Source organism: Gobio gobio (assembly GCF_949357685.1).
Source record: "Gobio gobio genome assembly, chromosome: 2".
In the NCBI taxonomy this organism is placed as follows: Eukaryota; Metazoa; Chordata; class Actinopteri; order Cypriniformes; family Gobionidae; genus Gobio; species Gobio gobio.
Genome location: NC_137098.1, coordinates 56,976,951 through 56,999,961, shown reverse-complemented (window position 1 = coordinate 56,999,961; position 23,011 = coordinate 56,976,951). Strand labels below are relative to the sequence as shown.

The window sequence follows — 23,011 nt, the reverse complement described above, 5'->3', positions numbered from 1 at the left end:
CGTGGGCGTTTGAATCGAGATCGCAATCTTTTTTCAAACATCTATATCCGACAGGCCAAACTTGTACGTCTGATCACTTAAAGTAATAGAACATCTCTCCCCAACAAGCTGCACAATTTGATTTACAAGGAAGAGATACAGTAACTTTTATGGCTTGTCGCTTTGTCTGGTTAGGACACGGTGAAATGCTCAGGGCTGGGGTTTTTGAAATTCCCAAGTACAAGTATAAGCAATAAAAATTGCAATGCTTGACATAACAATCATCATTAATAAGAGCAAACACAAAGATTAAACCAAGCCATGCGTGATAGCGAGAGGTTATGGTTTTGAATCACGAGAACATCAGTGTTTTTAAGGCTTTAAACAGAGCGCAAGGCTTGGAAAAGCACTTGAAGGGCCATGAAGACAAAAACATCTATCTTCCCCCTCACTAGTGACCGCAGTATTCATTGACAGCCAAAAAGCCTGTAAGAACTTTAAAGGCACTGCAACGATTCTTCATAAATTGGCTTGGCAGTTTATCTTCTGATCTCCAACTGTTTTCAGATCCTTTATTTTTGGATTAGATTAGCTATGCCACTTCTTCAATTAAAGGATAACTGTTGCTGATTTTCTGGAGGCGGAGAGAGAGAGAGAGAGAGAGAGAGAGAGAGAGAGAGAGAGAGAGAGAGAGACTCACAATCTGTTTCTCATTGAGGCCTCCACTGCTGTAGGTTGTGGCGAGAGTGGACGAACAGGCCTCGCTGTACCAGGGCACGTTGCCGTTCTGCGTACTGCTGCTGATCGACAGTGTGTAGATGCTATTGGTGTAGCCGTCACAATTGCAGCTGTCCTTCTCACGGCCGCCGTTCCCCGAAGCCCACACGAAGATGGAGCCCCGTCCTCCGCGGCCCTAGAATTTGGGAGAAGAAACCCAGTCAGTCGAATGCATTTCCCTTCATGCAAGCCCAATCTAATGCCATAAAGATGTTGAGAGCCAGATTTGAGCGCTGCCAAGTCTGAGATGGAAGGATTACCGGTGACAATACTCAAAACAACTGGATAATATTTGTGATGAGTGGAGTTTGGAAAGGATTGTCTGCCAGAAAGGATTTTCAAAGTGTCATGGACTATTAAAGCACTATCGTGGTTTCGATTGCCGGGCCAGATGATTTTAAAAAGACCTTGTGGGACAAAGCTAATGTTCTCAAGTCATTTATCATGCATGTTTATTTTCAGGCGCAAATGAAAGACACAAACAGCACCGGGTTTTTGCGGTCTACTTCTCAGATGAAGCACAGTAATACAAAAGCAAACTGTCAGAACCGATAATGAGCTTGTGAAAAATGTGCACACCACATTAACAAGGCATATTTCAATAGCCGCGTGACTTTCATTTCACCATGTAGCCACAAGGAAAGGGCAACAGTGCAAATAATTTGATTCAGATGCTGTTTGCTCGTTACCTTTGATCGTTGCTTTTCTTTATACGGTGCTTTACTGTACCTTACAATTTCAACAATGCACCAAATAAAAGTCTGGCTCCATCTTTTAGAGTCTGCTCTCGATTACTGCACACACCTGCTTGATTGTGGGCATCCATTCAGCGAGGGTGTTTACACGGACCAGAGCCCCATTTGCATTGGCCTTTCCCCCACGCAACATGGATCTTGTTTCCCAAACAAATCAGAGTGCTGGCACACGCATGTAACAATGGAAAATATAAATAAATATGGACGGTGAAAAACACTGCTATTCTGTGTAATAAGTTCAAAAATTATTTTTTATATTTGGTCCTTTTGTGACTTAATAGGAACAGTGACAGGGACATTCGTTATTAAAAAATGTCCTGGCTCTTCCAAGCTTTATAATGGCAGTGAATGGCAGTTCTGTTGTTTTGAAGTCTATAAAAGTGCAAATCCATCATAAGCGTAATCCATACGGCTCCGGGGGGTTAATAAAGGCCTTCTGAAGCAAAGTGATGCGATTGTGTAAGAAAAATATCCATAAAACTTCCGCTAACTGTCGTACGCACGCGTTCACGTGAGACTCTCGTGAACGCGCGTACGACAATTAACGAAAGATAGAGCAGTTTGTAAAGTTATAAATATGGATATTTTTCTTATATCAAATGCATACAAACGGATAACTTTTATGATGGATAGATGCACTTTTATGGACTTCAAGACAGAAACAGCCATTCACTGCCATTATAAAGCTTAGAAGAGCCTTACATTTTTTACAAGGACATTTTTAAATATAACTCCGATTGTATTCTTCTGAAAGAAGAATGTCATATACACCTAGGATGACTTGAGGGCGAGTAAATCATGGGCTAATTGTCATTTTTGGGTGAACTAACCCTTTAATCTCAACATTTACTAATACATTTTTAGATCAAAAGTTGCATCTGTTAACATTAGTTACTACTGTACTGTGAACTAACATGAACAAGAACATTTTTATTATATAACTAATAAATACTGTAAAAAATATATAGCAAATTGTTTATGTTAGTTAAAAAAGTAAAGCAGTTGTGGTTAAGAGTGCTTACACACCAGAGTTTCCCCATATGTCAGCGGATGCTGTGAATCTACTGATATCAATGGACATGACGCATCACAAAGATAAAAACGTTTTTTAAATATTTGTTGCACAATTTAAAATTGTCACAACGCATTTGCTGTTGACCAACGAGAAAATAAAGCAAATTTAAGATGTAATACCCCATTCAGGGGCCTTAGTATTTTTGTCTTAGACTATAAAATATAGTCTTTTTACACAGTTGTAATATTTAATGCTTAGTTTACTTGTTTCCATGAATGTGGAAACTTGGAGACAGTTCACTAAAAAAAGTCATTTCAAACCTGTTTGACTTTCTGTCTTCAAAAGTGGCTATTTTGAAGTATAATTCAACTGTTTTTGCAATTGCACAGCATTTAGTGGTCATAATGTCATAGTTTTTTTGCGTTCCATAGAAGTAATTAAGTCATAGTGGTTTGATACCACATGAGGTTGAGTAAATGATGACAGAATTTTCATTTTTGGGAAGAACTATCCCTTTAAAGGATGCATATCAATCTGAAATACTAAGTCGTCTCCCAGCATTTTTCTATAAAAGGTCTGCTCCTATAAAATCCATACACGACACACTGCGGTAGGTAGCATCTTGGCACGGCTCTCTTCCATTGTACTTTTATTGGGCCACAGCCAGTTTTACAACCCCAGTGCACGTCCATGTGTGAGTGACGGGCTAAAACTAATGCCGTTCCGTTACCCCGCACATGATAGCAGTTTAGCTCAAATGGCATTAAGTAATTAGGTATTAAGAATGTCAATACTGTTCACGCTCCGGAAAATCCACATGAAGATGTCTCGGTTAAAATTGCCATTTAATGTGACATTTAAATTAAACAAACTTCTCTCTGACTAGTAAGTGCTTTTATGACTTAAGGCACTCGCAAATGAAGTGTGCCAAAATCAAATACAGAGCATCCCTTCCATAGCTCCCCTGATATCGCTAACTTCAAAGCAAATAAGAAAAAAATCCACTTAATTCATTTGAACCACTAATTTCTACCCTCTTAAATGTCGCTGCTGGTAAAAAGTTGAAGGTTAAGAGGCAAATTTAGGCTCAGATAGTCCAATCCAGCACAAGAATATCAATGAAAACATGACTACTGCTTGTGGCACAGACCAACTGATGTAGATAATGGTAGGTATAACAGTAAAAATAGCTCATGAGTCACATAAGCAATTGTACATGTCATGAAAAACAGGACCTCTTCTTTGCTCTTTTGAAATGGGTTTTATCACAGTGCTTCCTCCCTGGTTCACACTAATGTCATTCAAAAATCAAGGCCTTGATAGGACACCGAGCACTGGTACCTTGGTATCAATAAATAAACAGCCTTACATTTTTTAAATTCTTTTGCATTGCATTCAGTCCCTTCAAGAGGAAGTAAAAAGGCATAGCTCACCCAAAATCAAAATTGAAAATGAGTAAAATGACCGCATTCTCATTTCGAAGAACTAACATTTACATATATGCACCATTCAGATAAGTCTTAAAGGTACAGTAATAAAGGCCAATTTAAATCTAATGTGCAGAGAGGTGTAAAATTCTTATAGAAGGAATATAAATAGCCTTCCAGCAAAAACAATGAGGTAAAAGTATGGAATATAACCGCTTTCAGGGCTACAAGGAGTGTTTCTGGCCTACATCAGCTAAATTACAAAGAAGTGCAATAAGTTCAGATTAGAGAAGCCAAACCTCTAATACACCACGTAGGAAAGCCTCTTTGGCCAACTTTGCAGGTCCGTCCACCGTTTTGCCATCATCTTCGGGTCCCCAGCTGGCACTGTAGATGTCAATGTGCTGTGGGTTGAGACCGAGGGACTGAGCTTCCACCACATCAGTGACCTCTCCATCTAACATTCGCACACCTGCAAAACACAAAACATCATACACATTAGAGCATGGGACAGAGAGCAAATTAGCAGTCCGATCATTGTAATGCCTCTACTTAGAGGGGATGATAAAAGGTTAAGAATTGTTGTGAAAACTGCCACATGACAGGGGATGGCCATTATGAGCACTTCACGTTTAGAGAAAAATATAGGATGTTAGGCGAAAAATGCATCAATCAAACTGACCCTCTGCTAAGCCCTGTGCCCCTAGTTAGTGTTGCGAATGCTTTCGAGCTTGCTCTAGCACTGGGAAGCATGGAAAGGGATTTACAGTGATAATAGTAGAAATAGAGAATTCAGATGCAGATGCCAAATATATGTTGCAGAGAGCTACATTAAGAACTGGTAACATGCTCTAATGTTTGTGAAAGAAGTCTCTTATGAAGTCTCTTATCCAAGGATGCATTCATTTGGTCAAAAGTATAGTAAAAACAGTAATATTGTGGAATATTATTGCAATTTTAAATAATTCCTATTTTAATATATTTTAAAATGTAATTTATTACAATGATGCAAAGCTGAATTTTCAGCATCATTACTCCAGTCTTCAGTGTCACATGATGCTGCTCAAGAAACATTTATTAATATCAATGTTAAAAACCGCAGAATGAAAACGGATACATTTTAACAGGATTATTTAATACATTTATTCAAAGGATTAGTTCACTTCAAAATGAAAATTTCCTGATATTTTACGCACCCCTATCTCATCCAAGGTGTTCATGTTTTTCTTTCTTCAGTCGAAAAGAAATTACATTTTTTGAGGAAAACATTCCAGGATTTTTCTACACACAATGGACTTCAAATGGCAACCAAAATGTTGAAGGTCCAAATCAATGCAGTTTCAAAGTGCTTCGAAGGGCTTCAGAGGCTCTGCGCGATCCCAGATGAGGAATATGGTCTTATCTAGCAAAACGATTAGTAGTTTAGAAAAAAAAAAAAAAAAAAATTTGAATATACTTTTTAACCTAATTTGCTCATCTTGCGCTGCTCTGCGACGTGGCAAGGATTGCTCATTCACGTTGTAAAAGGTCACAGTAGACGTAGGCGGATGTACAAAAGTGTTTTCAAAACGCACATGCGAAGACTAATACAAACGCCCTTTAGCAAAAAAAAGGTAAAACAACGATGTCGGATGAAGGAAGTTGAAAATTGAGTGTTTTTGGTAAAGGGCGTTTGTATTAGTCCTCGCACTTGGGGGCGGTATTTCTGCCTACGTCTAGCGTGACCTTTCTGACGTGATTGTGCAATCCGTGGCGCGTCGCAGAGCAGTGCTAGATGAGCAATTTAGGTTAAAAAGTATATTAATTTTTAATTGTTTTTTGAAAATGACCGATGGTTTCACTAGACAAGACCCTATATTCCTTGTCTGGGATTGCACAGAGCCTCTGAAGCCCTTCAAAGCGCTTAGAAACTGCATTGATTTGGGCCTTCAACATTTTGGTTGCAATGGAAGTCTATGATGGGGAGAAAAATCCTGGAATGTTTTCCTAAAAAAACTTAATTTCTTTTCGACTGAAGAAAGACTAACATCTTGGATGAGATGGGGGTGAGAAAAACATCAAGAAAATTTCATTTTTTGAAGTGAACTAATCCCTTAAGCATTTATTTAAAAAAAAATTAAGTTTTGAAACTTTTGAAATGTAATTGACAATTTTACAACATTATACATGTCTTTACTGTTCATTTTGAACAATTTATTGTCCTTTGCTGTAAAAAATCAATAAAAAAAATAACAAAAAGAAAAGTAAATTGATTACCAATGTGTTTAAGAGAACGTGCAGAGATGCAACACAACTAAACATACAGAAAAGCTGAATACAAAGAAGCCACTCCGAATAACCCTCCTAAAACCCCCATACCATCGAAATATTTTTGATGTTTGTTGAAAATTTGACATTTAATGCTTGCATATAACTTGCAGCATGAAAGGAACGAGGTGCACAAACAGATAGTGCTGCATATAAAAATTCTTTTAAAAGGAAAAGGATGAGTGCATGCGAGCTCGTGTTCAAATTTGGAGTTCATTCAAAGGTGACAAGCGGCTACATTCTTCTCTTTCAAATATCCCTTTACAGATGCTTCAAAACAGAGACCATCTTATCTTTTTCCACTTCCCTGTACAAAAGGGAATCTTAAACCGAATTGGCGGTTTGGGAACGAGCCAGAGCGTTTGGTCCAAAATGTCAGAGGTGTTGAGTTATTGTGATCCCTGCATCGGAACGTTATCTCAGCCTCGAATAAAACAAAAAGAGAGAGAATATTCTGCCCACAGCTCTTAGTTTTTTTTAAGTGGTAAAGATGAGAAATCAAAGTCAACCCTCTTCAAAACAATGTGAATCACTCCTTTGATACACAAGGGGGTGAGGTTACTCAAGGTTGCCCTCATACGGGTTAGTGCAAATAAACAAAAGTTCAGTCGTTTCAGGTTTTCCAAAGCATTGGAAAGAGAGCATTGGAGCAGGCAGTGCTGCAAACAAACCGACAACTACAGAAAAATACAGCACATCATCTTGGAAAGACAATGTTTTTATCCCATATCTACATTCCAAAAGTCCCAAATATCCCTGCAGGACAAAGAGAGAGCTGGCTATGATTACTTCCCAGGAAATGAGAAAGATATACACGAATGCACTGTGGTAACAAAATAAGGGATTTTTTTTATTCAGACTTTGGTAAATACAAATCCACGTCCCCTCAAAAATGCAACATGAAACCTCAGGTTTATGCTTTATAAAGCAGATTTCAACAACGGACTCTACTGTTTCCTCCAAGCCTTCCAAAACAATATTCTCTCTTAAAGGGGTGGTAAACCACGATTTCACTATTCTAACTTTAGCTAGCGTGTAATGTTGCTGCTTGAGCATAAACAACATCTGCAAAGTTACAACGTTCAAAGTTTAAAGCAAAGGGAGATATTTGCTTTTAAAGAAATCAGTTTCTAAGAACTACAGCAAACGGCCAGTAGGCGACTACAGACATTCCTCCAGGGTTTGCTGACATCACCAGGCCCAATATTTACATAAACCCCTCCTCCGAGAATATTAAATAAGGGGGGGTGAGGCCATTTTGCATTTCGCGGCGCTGTTGTGGTTAGTTAGGCTGGAGTGTTGTTGCCGCGATGCCGAGGAAACGCTGTTATTTTCATCCGGATTGCAGGTCTGGGGTACTTGCTCTGTTCAGCCTTCATAGGGACGGGGGTGCGTTGCAGAGCGTTTAACATACAGCATGTTATATGCACGTGTGTTTGAGTCAGCGGGGAATCAGGCGCGCGCAGGGCTCCCTGCAGAGGAGATCTAACATCTAAGCACATCTAACAGAGGAAAACATCCACCGTCTTCGCGATTTCAATGCCAGATTTGCACAACGTCAGCTGCGTGAAAAAAACACTGCCGGTGCGTGGATGCACGACGCGCGCGCTGCACATTTCACGGAGGACAACACAAACTTCCACAAACTTCGCGAGTTCAATACAGGATATGCACAACGGCTTGTCCTGAAAGCTGGATTTACAAACAGAAGCTGTTTACGGGCCACAACCTGTAAGTCTGATTTATTTTTCATCGATGTGTTTTCCTGTAATAGGTTGTAGCAAGGAAGTAAACAGATGACAACGCTGTTCAGCAAACCAGTCTGTTAAATGCTCATTCATACTTAACGATATCCGACGAACATCTAACGTTACAAACATTAACGTTAAAATCTCAACAGCGAACCTGGCATTAGTGTAAATGATTCTTTGATTAGAGCTTTTATGTATTGTTTATCTTCAGGCTTGCTAAACATGGTTCTGTGTGTGATTTGGCTAACTTACTAAAGCCAGTGCTTAGTGTTCGTTTTGGGTTAACGTTAGTTCTTGCGACAGATATTTGGCTATAATCGTTCTAAAAATACAAAAGTTAAAGTGCCATTCAGTAGCGATCACTATAGATCCGCAGTCTTTACTCTTGAGGACTGAACAGGTTCTGCTCGATCATCTTCACTCAAATGTTCTGGGTCTGATTCGAGCTCATATGGTTTTATTGACGCCGTTGTTTCTAATACTGAACAGCCTCCGGTAAGGGGCGTGACGTTTCCGACGTGCACTGCGGTTAGCGAATCACAACACACTGGGCCAGCTAACCAATCAGAGCCCACTGCGTATTTTTGAGGGACTGGCTTCATACAACCCGGAAAGCATCAGACCGTTTTACAAGGAGGGACAGAGCAGTGTAGAATAAAGGTCAAATATATGAAAAATAAGGCAATTTTTTTTAAAACGAAGCATGAACACATGTTACAGTGCACCCCACAAACACAGTCAAGCCTTCAAAAGAATGTGTTTTACCACCCCTTTAATGAGATCTGGCAGAGGAATTAGCCGTGTTGTGTGCCATCTCTGCTAGTGTGCTGCCATCTCCACATTCAGCTTTCCTCTAGCAGAAGGCACTGCCTGCCAGTTTGGGCTGATGTTATGGGTCAGCTATCATAAGACCTTCAGTTATCTCTGCCTTCTGTCCCCATGGTACTTTAGGAGTATTATCTGCCATAGATATGTAAACGTAGGTGCCACATTTGACCGCTCCAGATCCTTCTGGCAGGACCATTATCGTCAAAGGTGATTGACAATTACCATACGGTTTGAGCAGGAAGAGCAGTGATAGCCCCATGATAGGCGTTACATTCCTATAGGTAGTTGTGGATCACCTGAGTCTCCTGATGCGAGCTTGACTGAAGGGACATGCCAGAACTAAACACTACGCTTGATATCGGCGCACCCGCCACCTTGAAACGGTCAGCGTGTCTTCACTCACAGTAAGAATCAATGAGGCCACAACATTGCGCGGCTTCTGGTTGTGAAACCGTCTGAAGACTATTGAAGGTATAGACAGTAACATGCATCTAAATACAGTTGTAGTCAACTCAAATGTTCATAGACCGGCTTTGACTGCTCCTATATGGCGGATGGCTACGTATAGCAGCCCATAGAAACAGGCAATAATGAGGCATCTATGTATATACATCTATTGTATCTGCTGCTTATTAAGCAAAGATTTCCCCCTGGATTCAAGGTGAAACTGGGCACAGGAAGACTATTTATCCTCCACTGCTTCTCATTAGGAGTAATAACTAATTCAAAAACAGCTGCTTTAGAGGGAAACGAAGGCAGAGCTGGCAAAAAAAAAAAAGAAGCACATTAGCCATAACGCATCTGCATAAAAGGGAAAATTTGACATATAGCATATATTTAGTGCCTAAAGAAAATCTGGAGAAGAAAAAAAATGTAAAAAAAATAAATAAAAGATTTGCACAAAGAAAATGTGAGTGGGGCTTGCCCATGTGAAACTCGCCATGACAGTGCTTATGTGGTTGCTAATGAAACCCATGTCAACAGGGCCTACTGAAAGTCTCTATATTATGTGGGGAGCAGATTTCACGAAAATCTTGATTAAGAACATTTTCTTAAGAAGAAAATGACACACTGACGGCAGACTTCCTGATCAACCCAATGAAAAACATCTCAAAAGTTGTCTTTTTCTGCTGTCTGCCAATTACCATAATAAATATAATCAGAGCACACAGGGTTTTTGGCACGTCCATCTCGATCGGTCACTGTACTCGTGCATATCCTATGCAGTATTAATATGTATTATATATAGATAGTAGGGGTGTAACGGTACACAAAACTGACGGTTCGGTACGTACCTCGGTTTTGAAGTCACGGTTCGGTACGGATTCGGTACAGCAGTTTTACAAAATTGCTTTTTATTCATTTTTATTCAACAGTGGTTTAATGAAAAATTTTTTTGTCAGTCCTTAAATTAATTCAGTTATAACTAAAAGTTTCTTAAAGATAATGCTGTAAACTATATAGGGAGCCCTTACTTACATATTGCTATTAAAGATTAACAACAGAGCCCAAACTATTAACCTAAATTAAGTTGCTATTTATTTTTAGATATAAAAATCAGCACTCATAAGCTTCACATAAGGCAGTTTTTGCATTAACTTCTAAATCTAATTATAATTTTTTTCTCCAATTTGTTGTTGAAATATAATCATTTAGTGGCTGTAATTTTCATGACAGATTTATTTAAACATACATTAAATAAACAAGACATCACTAACAGGCTAAGTAGTATATAATGAATATATATAGGCTAATATAATGAATATATAGGCTAATATAGTGCATGTATTCAGTGAAAGAGTTAATCTCTCTAGTAAACTAACAGCTGTGGACACTGAATGACTTCTGAGGTAAACGTGATTCTACACCACCTTGTTTACAAAATGTTTTATTGTCTTTCCGCGGTTGAAACACTGATGGAGTGATTACACAACATATGATACATTTCAGTAAGTTGTAATGTATCCTCAACATACCTTAATATATTCATTTATATTTATTCCTTCTCAAGCGGCAGCGCGCGGCGCGCCAGTGAACGCAATCATCTCTTCCTGATCGCGTTCACTCGCGCGCCGCACGCTGCCGCTTGAAGTTGAACTGATATGCGTCTATCAGTCATGTCACATTAAAAAGCGTTAAAACGGCATTTATCGTTTGAATTTTGTGATAAAATGGACTGAATACTCAATATGTTCGTGTGGGAACTAGGACTGAAGTGTGTTCCGCGCTTTAAACAAGCGGATTGTATTCATATATTGCATTCATAACCGTTCGGTACACGCGCGCACCGAACCGAGAGCCCTGTACCGAAACGGTTCAATACGAATACGTGTACCGTTACACCCCTAATAGATAGTGTTATGTTGCTTTATATTTGAAACAACTCAATATTTGGGAATTTAAGGCAAGTTGCAGGTTATCCTAACTCTAATAGGTTATTTACGATGATTTAAGATTTTTAAAAAATTCAGGAATTCAAATTATTAAGGTTTTTCTTTAGAACAAACTTTAAAACAAAGATAAGAACATTCTTAAGAAATTTTGGGGGAATATAAAACCCTACCATTGTTCTTTAGCAAAAAAAAAATTCAAATCAAATTCAAATAGGGGTGTAACGATATATCGCAAAATAAAAATGCGACGATATGTATCGTTGATGTAAACGATATAATTCGCGATATAGAGTTGTTTTATCCTAGACTCAACTTGCTGTATTTATAGGGTATAATTCACCCAAACATGTAAATTCTGTCATGTACTCACCCTCATGTTTCGTTTAACTTGTAAACACAAATTAAGATATTCTTAATAAAACCTGAGAGATTTCTGTCCCTCCATTCAAAGCCCATTCCTCTCAAACTTAAAAGATCCAATAAATGTCATAAAGGCATCGTAAAAATAACTAATCGAGTGTCTAATCCAAATCCAAATCTTCTGAAGAGACACGAATGGCTTTATGTGATGAGCAGATTTACCACGACGCGCATACTGTAGTAAACACGGATGTTCAAATGAATGCAAGACGCACGGAAATAACATGAGTGAGTAAATGCAGAATTACATTTTTTTGATGAGCTAAACATTTACAGTTTGGAAATAGTCATTTTGACACGCTTTCTTGCGGTTAGAGCTGTGACTGATTGCATTGATCATCTGAAGCGCACGCGCAGCCGGAATGACACTCCTCAATGTGAAAGCGCAAACATCATTTAAAGCGGCACTCCTTATAGTGAAAGCGCAAACATCGCCACTCCTTATAGTGAAAGCGCAAACATCATTTAAAGCGGCACTCCTTATAGTGAAAGCGCAAACATCGCCACTCCTTATAGTGAAAGCGCAAACATCATTTAAAGCGGCACTCCTTATAGTGAAAGCGCAAACATCGGCACTCCTTATAGTGAAAGCGCAAACATCGGCACTCCTTATAGTGAAAGCGCAAACATCATTTAAATCACCAGAGCACATTTGGTTTTAGTAGTATGATTATTCAAAGCATTTAGATGGTTTATTCTTATATGTATATGGCAGGAGAGGCAAGACATAGCGAGCACCGGGAGAGAATCCTGCCTGCATTGAAAGCGCGAGTAATGCGTGAGGGGAAAAAATTCGTTTACGGACATTACAACATTAAACTACTATATATCATTTTGAATATAAAGTATAGTGTTGCAATGGGGGTATATGTGTGGGCCCTGATAAAACAACAAACACAATATTAATTATATTTTAATAATAAAAGTAAAACCCTCTTTATTTTGGCTTAAAATATCGCGCTACATATCGTATTGTGAGTTCAGTATCGCAATTTATATCGAATCATGACATGAGTGCATCGTTACAGCCCTAAATTCAATTGCATCATAAAATAACAGCACTGAAAAAACTGCATGCTTTTACACATCACTTATGCCCGCAATACAAACAATGCAGTGTGACTTGTGTATAAACCTTTTTAGGGATTTGAACAAACCTCTAATCTAAGAATGAGCCGTAGTAATAATAGTGATGCTTGCCCAGGTGAACACCTCTAATAACGATCACCAGCACAAATTATAAATGGAAGAAAACATACAAGGTAGAGTGTACAAAAATCTCCTGGGTGTCGTTAAAAGCTTTTCCCTCTGAACAGAACCTAAATGTTGTTTGTTTAGTCAGTGCTTGAAATGCTGCTTGTGGCTGCTGCTGTATAGAGCAAGAGTGACCTTATAATACATGTTTTATAAGCAGAAACATAGTGTGTTTCATCAAATGTGCTATCCAATGGTAAAAGTTAATTTTAAGTTAAAAGTTAAAAAATTCTGTCATCATTTAGTCAACCTCATGTTGTTTCAAACAAATATTATTTTTTTTCCTTCCATGAAACACACAAAAAATAGGTTAAACAGAGGTTAGACAACAGCTTGTGAACTATAATTCTTTTGCGGTCATATGATAGCTTTGGATGAAGAACAGATCTCAAAGCTATCATTATGATGTTATCTGATTGGAAAAGAGCAGTCCATAAATTCTGCTTAACATGCCCTTGTGTTAAACCAAAGAAATAAAGTCAAACAGTATTTTGCACAACATGAGGGTGACAAGGAATGATGACAAATTGCATATTTTGGTGAATTTACCCTGTAAAGTGTATCATATTGATAACCTGCACAGTTTTCTTGGAGAGAATGTGGAAAACAAACAATAATCAATGACATTTATCTCCGAGTCCAAGAGCCTGTAGACAGCTGGCACAGCCTGGCAGCATAGAGAACAGTAATGAAACTAAATCTGCACCGAACAGGATAAAAGCACCTCAGCCAATTAAAAGGATTACATATGCTGGTGTCCAAATCGTTGGCTCAAAGGGGCCTGTGCTGGTGCCTGTGATAACTGTCCCACTTGAGCTCATGAAGCCATCGCTAATGGACTTCCTCTTCTAAAGTGTTCTCTGTACGGAGCGGAGGACGAGATCTCATATGGTTTAATGGACAGGGACAGGGCTCTAAATGCAAAGCTAATCTGAAGTTTCACTGAGGTGTTTTGCAATTCAAATATCAGAATGGACAGGGTGTGTGCTGACAATAGACTGTACGTGATAAAACATTCTAACAGCATGTTTCAAAATGCCAACTCACCTCCGATCTTTGCATTGTAGGCAACTCCGACACCACAGATGCCATTGTTGGCAACAGCAGCAACTTCTCCAGCACAACGTGTCCCATGTCTTCAAAAAACAAAAAGAGAGAGATTAAATGATTTATTATGTACTTTTCTGTACACTTTCAAAACATCTGTACCATTCCCAAAACATTCCCTAATATAACAGAATAAATCATAATATAAAATTAAATTAAATATATATTATATTACATTGCATAAGAATTATATTTATCAAAATATTTTTTGATGACATTTGAAACAAAAATTTATGTAATGCAATGCATCTTATACATGCAGAGAAAGGAGAACGCATAAATGAAGGAATGCAACTCATTCTCCCTGAACATGAATTGGATATTCTCAGTACTGCCAAAGACTGCTGGCAACAAGATCAAACTACAGTACTGATGACGAGTGGCGGGCAAAAAGACGCCCCAATCCTCTTTCACAGCAGGTGATTGAAGCCTCTCATCCTGCAGGACTCATTCAGAGCTCTTTTGCATGTGTGAAGAGCTCCTACTCAGTCCTGCTGTAAAACAGGCAGCTATCGGTTTAATATAGCAGCAGGTGACATGCTGATAACCGTGGCTTTTAGGAATAAGATTACAGCCTGTGACAATGTGTAAATGCAACTTGCTGTATGTATTTCATCAAAATGAATGAGGACGAAAGGCAAGGAACCTGCTAAAGATCCTCAACGGTTTTACACGGAGCAGAGACGTGTCACCTAGATCACCATCCAAATGCATTCTAATTTTATACCTGGCCTTTTCAACACACATTAGAAATACAACATATTTTAAACTTGTTTGAATTTGCACTGTAGCTCCTACTAAACATTCTTTTTTTCGTCATCACTAACAAACAGACTCTAAATGCAAACGTATTGCACAACATCCAAGCATCAGACAGCGATGGATTCAAGCATAAATCCACACCGTCTGTGTCACAATAATCCGCCGGGTCAGTAGACATACAAAAGCCAAGAGAGCAATGGAGGCTAAACACAGAGTTAAACAGCACAGAGGAAGGATCAGTGAAATCCCAGGAGAACCCCTGCAGTCATCGGTCCATTCATAGGAAGCATGAGATCAGTGAGGCTAATGTCTTAGACTTACTCAGTCCTACAATAAGGAGGATCATGGGACCTAGATTACATCCAAAAAAGAAGGAGGTTTTATGGGAACCGAGCTTGCGGATCGTTAAAATTACAAGAGAGTATTTGTGTGAATGAATGCAAGATTACAAAACAAAAAGTGTGCAAATGACATAAATATTAAAGCCTGAAATCATTTTACGCTACATGTACGGGCAATCTGCCGGTCTCAAAACATCACTATGTGATGAAGATAAATGTGGCGAATGTTCACCGTTCTTCAACTGTCCCCGGTGACACATGGATGAATGGCATGTCTTAAATGAAAAACTAGTCCAGAATTGCTCCTTGACACATTTCTACAATGCAAATGGACCTGGATGACTGAATTTGTGCAGACATATTGCAGGCATCTGCATTTATTCAATGACTGGAAAGTAGTGTAGTGACAATAAGAAAGTGCCCTTTCTAACCCATTTTAAACTAAAATGTGAATCAATAGACTCCTTTCGAAGCGTCTCCCATGCAACCGAACAAGATATAGATTTCAGAAGCTTAAATTATCAAAGTGGACTTTCTCAATTCGCAACCCACCACTGTTCATGAATAACTGTGAATTATCCTCTGGCTTGAACCTCGGAAAGTGCTGTTCTTGTGTACATGATAATTGTACGTGACTGCATCCAAATTCACGGGCTGTTATCGTGGCTAGATGGTTTAATGCTGAAGGTTTAGTTTGGTGAGACACCTTGCGTTACAGTCCCCCATGCTGACTCACTTTGAAGCTAAACACATGCAGGTTTCTGATGTTGAGAGTGAGATATGCCACTACTGAGCTGCCTGATAGATGTAAAGCAAGCCTGGACAAATGCAAGTGTTTTATTGCCATTTCACGTTTACCTGCACTGCAAAAAATGCTTTTCTTACTTAGTATTGTCTTGTTTTCAGTCCAAATATCTAAAAAATCTTACATTAAGCAGCATTTACTAGACAAGCAATAGTTTTTGTCTTGTTTTGGGGGAAAATAACTCAAAATTAAGGGAGTTTTTGCTTAAAATAAGCAAAAAAACCTGCCAATGGAGTAAGCAAAATAATCTTGTTTTCTGTTTGAATTAAGATTATTTTGCTTACCCCATGGGCAGATTTTTTTGCTTATTTTAAGCAAAAACACCCTTAATTTTGAGTCATTTTCCCCCAAAACAAGACAAAAACTTTTGCTTGTCTAGTAAATGCTTCTTAATGTAAGATTTTTTTAGATATTTGGACTGAAAACGAAAACAAAACAAAAATACTAAGTAAGAAAAGCATTTTTTGCAGTGTGTAGCACCAAGAACGTGTGCTCCTATGCAGGAACTGCTGTATAGATTGAATCTAGCAGGTCTAAAAGGAATGTGCAGAAACTTATGTGGAGCTGAGAGTAATACACTTTTATTGGCAGATGAAAAAGCATAATAAAATTAGGCAAAACATCTCGTAAATGAGCAGGCAAGAGACGAGAGATGTGTAGAACTTGTGTAGAAACCGGAGCAGTTTTCTATGAAATTCTGAAAATGTAGATTCTGTGTGAGCCCAGTAATGACACATTTTACACTAATCATTATAGAGTAAAAAACAAAACAAAAAAGCTAATTTTGTGAGTAATATTGTGAAATATTAAAACAATTTTAATTAACGGTTTTCTTTTTGAATATATTTTAATGCACATGTAAAATTGCAATTTATTCCTGAGATGGCAAAGTAAAATTTTTAGCATCATTACTACAGTCTTTAGTGTCACATGATCTGTCAGAAATAATTCTATGGGCTGAATTTATGCTCAAGAAATATTTCTTATTATCAATGTATAAAACTGTTGTGCTGCCTAATATTTTTGTGGAAGCCGTTGTACATTTGTTTTCAGAATTATTTGATAAATAAAAAGAACAGCATTTGTTTGAAATGGAAATCTTTAGTAAGATTATAAATGTTTTATAAATGCTGTCACTTTTGATCAGCATTAATGTGTACTTTCTGGGAAAAAAAACGCACTTACTTACCCCAAACTTGTGAACGGTACTGTATAAATAAATAAATACTTTAAAAATATTTTTTTTCCTGTGAAAACAGACACTTATCATACTCTTTCAAATCTGTCTCACATTAAATGGAAAGGACTCATTTTACTTAATCTCAACTCTTTACAAGCTGAAGGGATGGTTTTAAGACTTCAATTTAAAAGAAAGAAAAATAAACTGTTTTACTTTTTTTTGTGTTGTTTGTTAAAATCCCAAACCCCAAGTATGAGCAAAATGCTTGTTTTTGCAATTACCGTTAACTACATCAAGGAATGGTGTTGTCTTCTGAGTATTATGAGAACTGCATAAAATTAGCCAACAAGTCAATCAGGACTAACAGCAGATGTAAAATAAGAGTATTTCTGCTTCATATAACAGATGAAAATCAGTCAATGTAGGACGCGCTGGACCATCTGCTTTATCCAACACCACAGGCGTTTTTTCTAAGACATACTGTTAGGACCTTTATATAACCCTGAGAGGACTCAAACCTGCAAACGTACCGCTCTTGACATTCAGCTCAGTTCTTATAAGAACAGGATTATTCTGGGCTAGATGACTGTTTGGCATCTCCTCCACAGGAAGTTATCCTAAAAGTTTGTAGACGCAACCAAGCAAACTATTCTTTACATATGGATGAGATGAGCGAGGCAACTCAAACTATATTTTAAATAGCTTTTGCTGGAAGTGCAATGTCATTCAAAACACGTAAAGACAGCAGATGTAATGGGCAAGGGAGGGTTAATTAATAAACAAATCTGTCATCATTTACTCACCCTAGTATTGATAAAATGACATTTCAGAAATGCTATTTTGTCCATTAAATTAATGACTTTTTAAAAATATCTTGTGTTTAGAACGAGATGAGGGTGTGTAAATCGGTCCATTTAAGCGTGTATCTGGTTTCTGACAACTAATTACATTTTTAAAAAGGACTGTCCAATCTCACCATTTTATAAAAAAAAAAAAAATTCTGATTCAGACAACAGACAAGGATTCCTCACTGAAAATATCCCAGTATTTCTCACATTAAACGAGCTATATTAATAGTTGTTTGTATTACCAATGTGTGAACAGCTTGCAACGAAACTTAAAAAACCAAGCCAGTTACCAGACTTTCTAGGTTGTCTATGAAAGCCTGTAGACCGATTTTAATGTGAAGGACACTGGGTTTTACCTAAATGGGGCCATTATGTGAAACTCTCTTACGTTCAATGACACATGAAATGAATGCTTATAAAATATTCGGGATAATGCCAAAAGAGATATTCTGTGCTGTAAGGTCAATGTGTCGTGCAAAGAAAAGGAATTAATTCAAACTATAGCCTATATAGATCTGACTGTGCGAGAATATAGTTTTATTATAAAGTATATCCGAGACTATCATAACAGTGTAAATTAAATTACCTCATCTATCAACATTATACCAGTGAATTGAAGAGATGGTGCAAATATCCACATCGCTATGATCAGATGCTTTCTTAACTGCTGCTTTCTTACCGCTGTCATTTTTGTTTACATATTCATCTAAACGTCACTCTCAGTGTGGACTAGAAGTTTCGCTGCAAAGCCATTTCCAACTGCAGTGAGTATATATCGTTGCATTGACGTTCAGTCTCGTGCTTTACGTTTAACTGCTTGTCCTTTAACTCTATTTAACTCTTTAACCCTCAAAAAGGATATTGTATGCTCTCAAAAAAGGAGGAATATCCAGTCTGTTCTCAGGTGCAATTGTCAACTAAATAGCAGAAGTTGTCTGCACACTGAGAATCATACAATTAGACCAAAGCAAGGGTCTATCAAAATATGTCTTTAACTTAACATTTGAAAAGTGTCTAAAAACAGACGAAAGAGCAAATAATTTTCTACAACCCTCACCATAGATTAAACACTGTGATATGCAGTGCTAACTGGAGTTTACCAGAAGTGAATGAATAAATAAATATAGTAGGATATCACATGTAAAGACATTCAGATGTTTATAAAGGTTTCCTGCAGAAAGATCAGCATGTTCTGCTTGAATAAGTAGACCCACGTTACACATGCTGAGTGTTTTAATACATTCAATACAGATGTATTCATAACCATCTTAAAATTGGATTAGGCAGTATTCCAGCTGGCTTTATCGGAGTCCCAGGAAAATAAATCCAGGGGAGTGCTTCAGTGTTTTAATCTTGGGAGAGAAACCAGGCGCAAGGCTAGAGACCGTCAAGCGGAATCTTTAACGGAAGGCTCACTTGCCTCTACGAGTTATGATTTTATGGAAGAGCAGAGCTGTTCTGCTTGACTTAACACTACATATTTCTGTCTTCTCTCTCATATTGTGCCTGATGAATTAACAATGACAGGACAGGAAAATATACAGTGCGTTTTGAGCTGCTGCTAAGCAAAACTCACTTGACTGGCTAGTACAAACACATTAACTGTGGGAACTGTATACGGGGGAATACTTCATCCTGCCTTTGTCTGAACAAAAGGCATTTCCAGATGTGCAGTTTTAACACACCAAACAACACGTTGTGTTATGGTAACCTCTGATGTTTTATCAGCGCACGTTTTGAGCCGATCTCGATCAGATTACACCCTGAGAGAACGGTTCTCTAAAGTAGTGCCAAGCGCTCATAAAGCACTGCATTGCCGAAGACAGCGATCTATAAAAGATGATTTCTGATACATGTTCATCTTTGCTATAACTCACTGCTGAACATTTTTAAGTGCAGAGGAAAGCATGAGACTCACAATCTGTAATTGAATCAAAGCCAACTGAAATTATATATTTTTTTGTTTAAAAACATATGGCAAGAGTCAACACAGAACTGCACATGAGAGTAATTAATGTATTAAGGTGCCTGGCATAGTCAACTGATACGAGTAACCGATATCTAGAGTGAAAGAGGAGCACATTAAATACAACTAATTATTAAAAAAAGACTAAAATTAAGATTTAATCATGGTAAAGACACCCATCTGCATGTGAACACAGACCAAAACCACCATGTAATTAATTCGATTATTTTTAATAAATTAAATAAATTAGGGATTTACTGCATATGAATGATATAATCATACACAAAACATATACACAAAAATCAAGAATATCTGAAAATTTGTATGTCCAACATTTTCACAATATCAGCTCTGGTTTTTAAGGTAAAATAAAATTCTGAAATTACAATAAACACAATAATCGTTTTACGGAAAGAGCTGCTCAGAGATGAAAGTATGAAGAGAAAGGCCTTTATGTGGCTTCAACACTTCTCGCCACAGCCAGTAAGCATCACATCTCTTCTGAAACACCATGCTCAACCTGCCCCACTTCCGTGGAAACGCACTTAAAAATTCAAAATGCGCAATGCATTATTTATCCATTGGTAAACGGATGTTTTACAGAAAATCCGGATTTGACACTGAGAAAAGCCCATTAAAATGCACTGTACAAACACTAGGGGTGGGGGCCATAATTAAATCTCAATATTTATGATACTTTGAAGATGTTTAACAAAATCATCTAAATAAATAGAAAAATATTTGTGAAACTGATAAAAAGCATTATTAAAAAGTCTACCCAAAAAGGCAATACAGCCAAGATTCGGAATGTTTAAAGATAAACGTAACATAGTTATTGTACATGCACCAAGAAAACATTACATAGCAGTCTACAAACATAATATTTATCCAATAAGAGTATGAATCTATTAATTGAAATTGAGCTTTTGAAATAAATCTCAGAAAAGAGTTGAACTCAACAACTGCATTTGAATAGAATGGCTGAATTAAAAGAATTTTAAAATCATTAAATTAACAATGTTTTTTTTTTTTTATAACGTGTTAATTAAATTGCATTTTCGATGATTTTGCAATGTACATACATATGTATGCACTTACATATTATACACACAGGGTTGGTTACACGAAATGCTTGAGAACTGAAAGTGTTCCCTGCTACTGTTGCAAACCTGAAACCAGCTTTGTGGTTCTGTGGTATAAGATGCAAGAACTAGATTTGTGCAATGGTAAAATACCTATCTGGAGAGAAGTGTGCTAGAATAGAGAGGAATAAGGCGACCAAGGGTTTCTGAAAAAAATAGCGGATTGAAGAAGGGGAATTTCACAGCAGGGGTCAGAAGAAAACATGGCAGCTAAATAACATGTAGGACGAGTAAAATTGCTACTGCTACTAATGTATCTCCTGCTGTCTTTGCATTATCAGATAGAGACATTTTAACTGATCCTTAATGCTTTATAGTGACTAGGAAAGTGTTTCTACATTGCAAAATCATTTACGAAATGTTTTAAAAGTCAAACTTGATCACATTTCATCTAGCGCCAAAGATGTTATTTCATTAGCATCCATTATAGAAGTCACGCCAACGCGGCATTCGCTGTGGGGTACTTCCATTAGGGGAGCACGGGAGAGCCCCTCCAAAAACTACAAAGCTGTGCCATTCAGCCCAAGACCTTTGATTTCAACCCACTCGTAACTATACGCTTTTCTGCCTGTCATCACCAATCATGGTTAGCCTCAAGATAAAAACGGCTCTTTGGCTGGTATCCCAAAAAAAAAAAGTGGACGAAAGAGGACAATCCTAAAGTGAAATAAGGACAGACCAGAGTTCAACTCTTCATTAGATGACAACAGAGAGTTTAGTCGTGATGGTCAGCCATAACAATGTCTTGTTTAATAAATGCTGATGGGTTTGATTCAGTTTGGAGGGGTGGTGATGACAGAAATGAACAAACCTGAGCTTTATAAAGGAATAGTTCACCAGATGAAATGACCGTTCTGTCATCATTGACTAACCTTCATTACACTCCAAATGTGTAGGCTATGCTGTTTTTATTCCATGGAAAACAATGAAGCAAAAAAAAAAAAAAAATCATGCTTAAACATCATACAGATCTTTTGCATACAACGACCACTAATATTTCCCTATAAAAGCACTGTGAAAAAGCTCATATGTAGTGGTCGACCGATATCGTTTTTTTTTTTTTTTGATAATTTTGATTTTTGACTTTTTATATTTATTTGAATTACTGTTTAATAAATTAGAAATACACATCAGGGTTCATGCACATTTCTACCAATACATTTCCATGACTTTTAAGAAAATATTCAGGACCTAACCTTCCATGAAAGTCTGTGTATTTTTGCAATTTACACCTATACAAAGTGAAAATGCCAGACATTCCCCCATTGCCAGGGTCAGAAATGAACTTTTCCATTAAGGGGCTCCTTGCAATTGATTTCCAATCAATTTTTAATGATTACCTTTGTTGTCGTTTGTCAAATACTTAAATTTAACCAATTACTGAAATCAATCAGAATACTAGACTGTTACCAATAAAATGTTATCATTAACAAAAGCCATCTTTACACTGCAAAGGTGGAACAGAAGTTCCATCTGAAATAGCTTAAATGTTTATTTACACAGACTGTTTAATGTTACAGAGTCATTGTCAGTTATTGATATGCTCTTGATATTGTAGGCTAATAATGATTCGTCAATTAATAGATACATTAAAAAAATTGTTTGGGGAATCATATTCTGAACATATTCTGACTACACAGATAAAACTACAAATATTTACGGATTATTTTAATGCTTTTTATGCATTAGAAAATGAAGACCAGCATGATGAATAAATTATATTAACCGGAATAACTATACAGAAAGGGAGCAGAGAATGTGACAGATCGTGAAGCTGTCCATAACTTTGGTCTAGCGCGAGTTTAAGCGCTCTCACAAACACTCAAAACACAGGTTTTTCTTGACTGTAAAAACCCTGAAACATGAAAATATATATATTTTTTTAATCTTTAAAATAAACATGCTTATACTTTAGATGGCAACTTCTTGATTCTGCAATCGTATTTTTCACAAA

At 37.4% G+C, this 23,011-nt stretch overlaps 1 protein-coding gene across 2 annotated transcripts in view; it reads right to left on the bottom strand.

Annotated features, from left to right (window-relative positions):
* furina (furin (paired basic amino acid cleaving enzyme) a) overlaps positions 1 to 23,011 on the bottom strand; it is a 114,830-nt gene that overhangs the window by 26,267 nt on the left and 65,552 nt on the right. For both annotated transcript variants that reach the window (XM_079802175.1, XM_079802176.1), the window contains exons 7-9: positions 13,954 to 14,042; positions 4,253 to 4,425; positions 680 to 892 (exon numbers count right to left, since the gene is read on the bottom strand). In XM_079802175.1, coding sequence (XP_079658301.1) covers positions 680 to 892; positions 4,253 to 4,425; positions 13,954 to 14,042 — 475 coding nt within the window. The remainder of the gene's footprint in view (positions 1 to 679; positions 893 to 4,252; positions 4,426 to 13,953; positions 14,043 to 23,011) is intronic.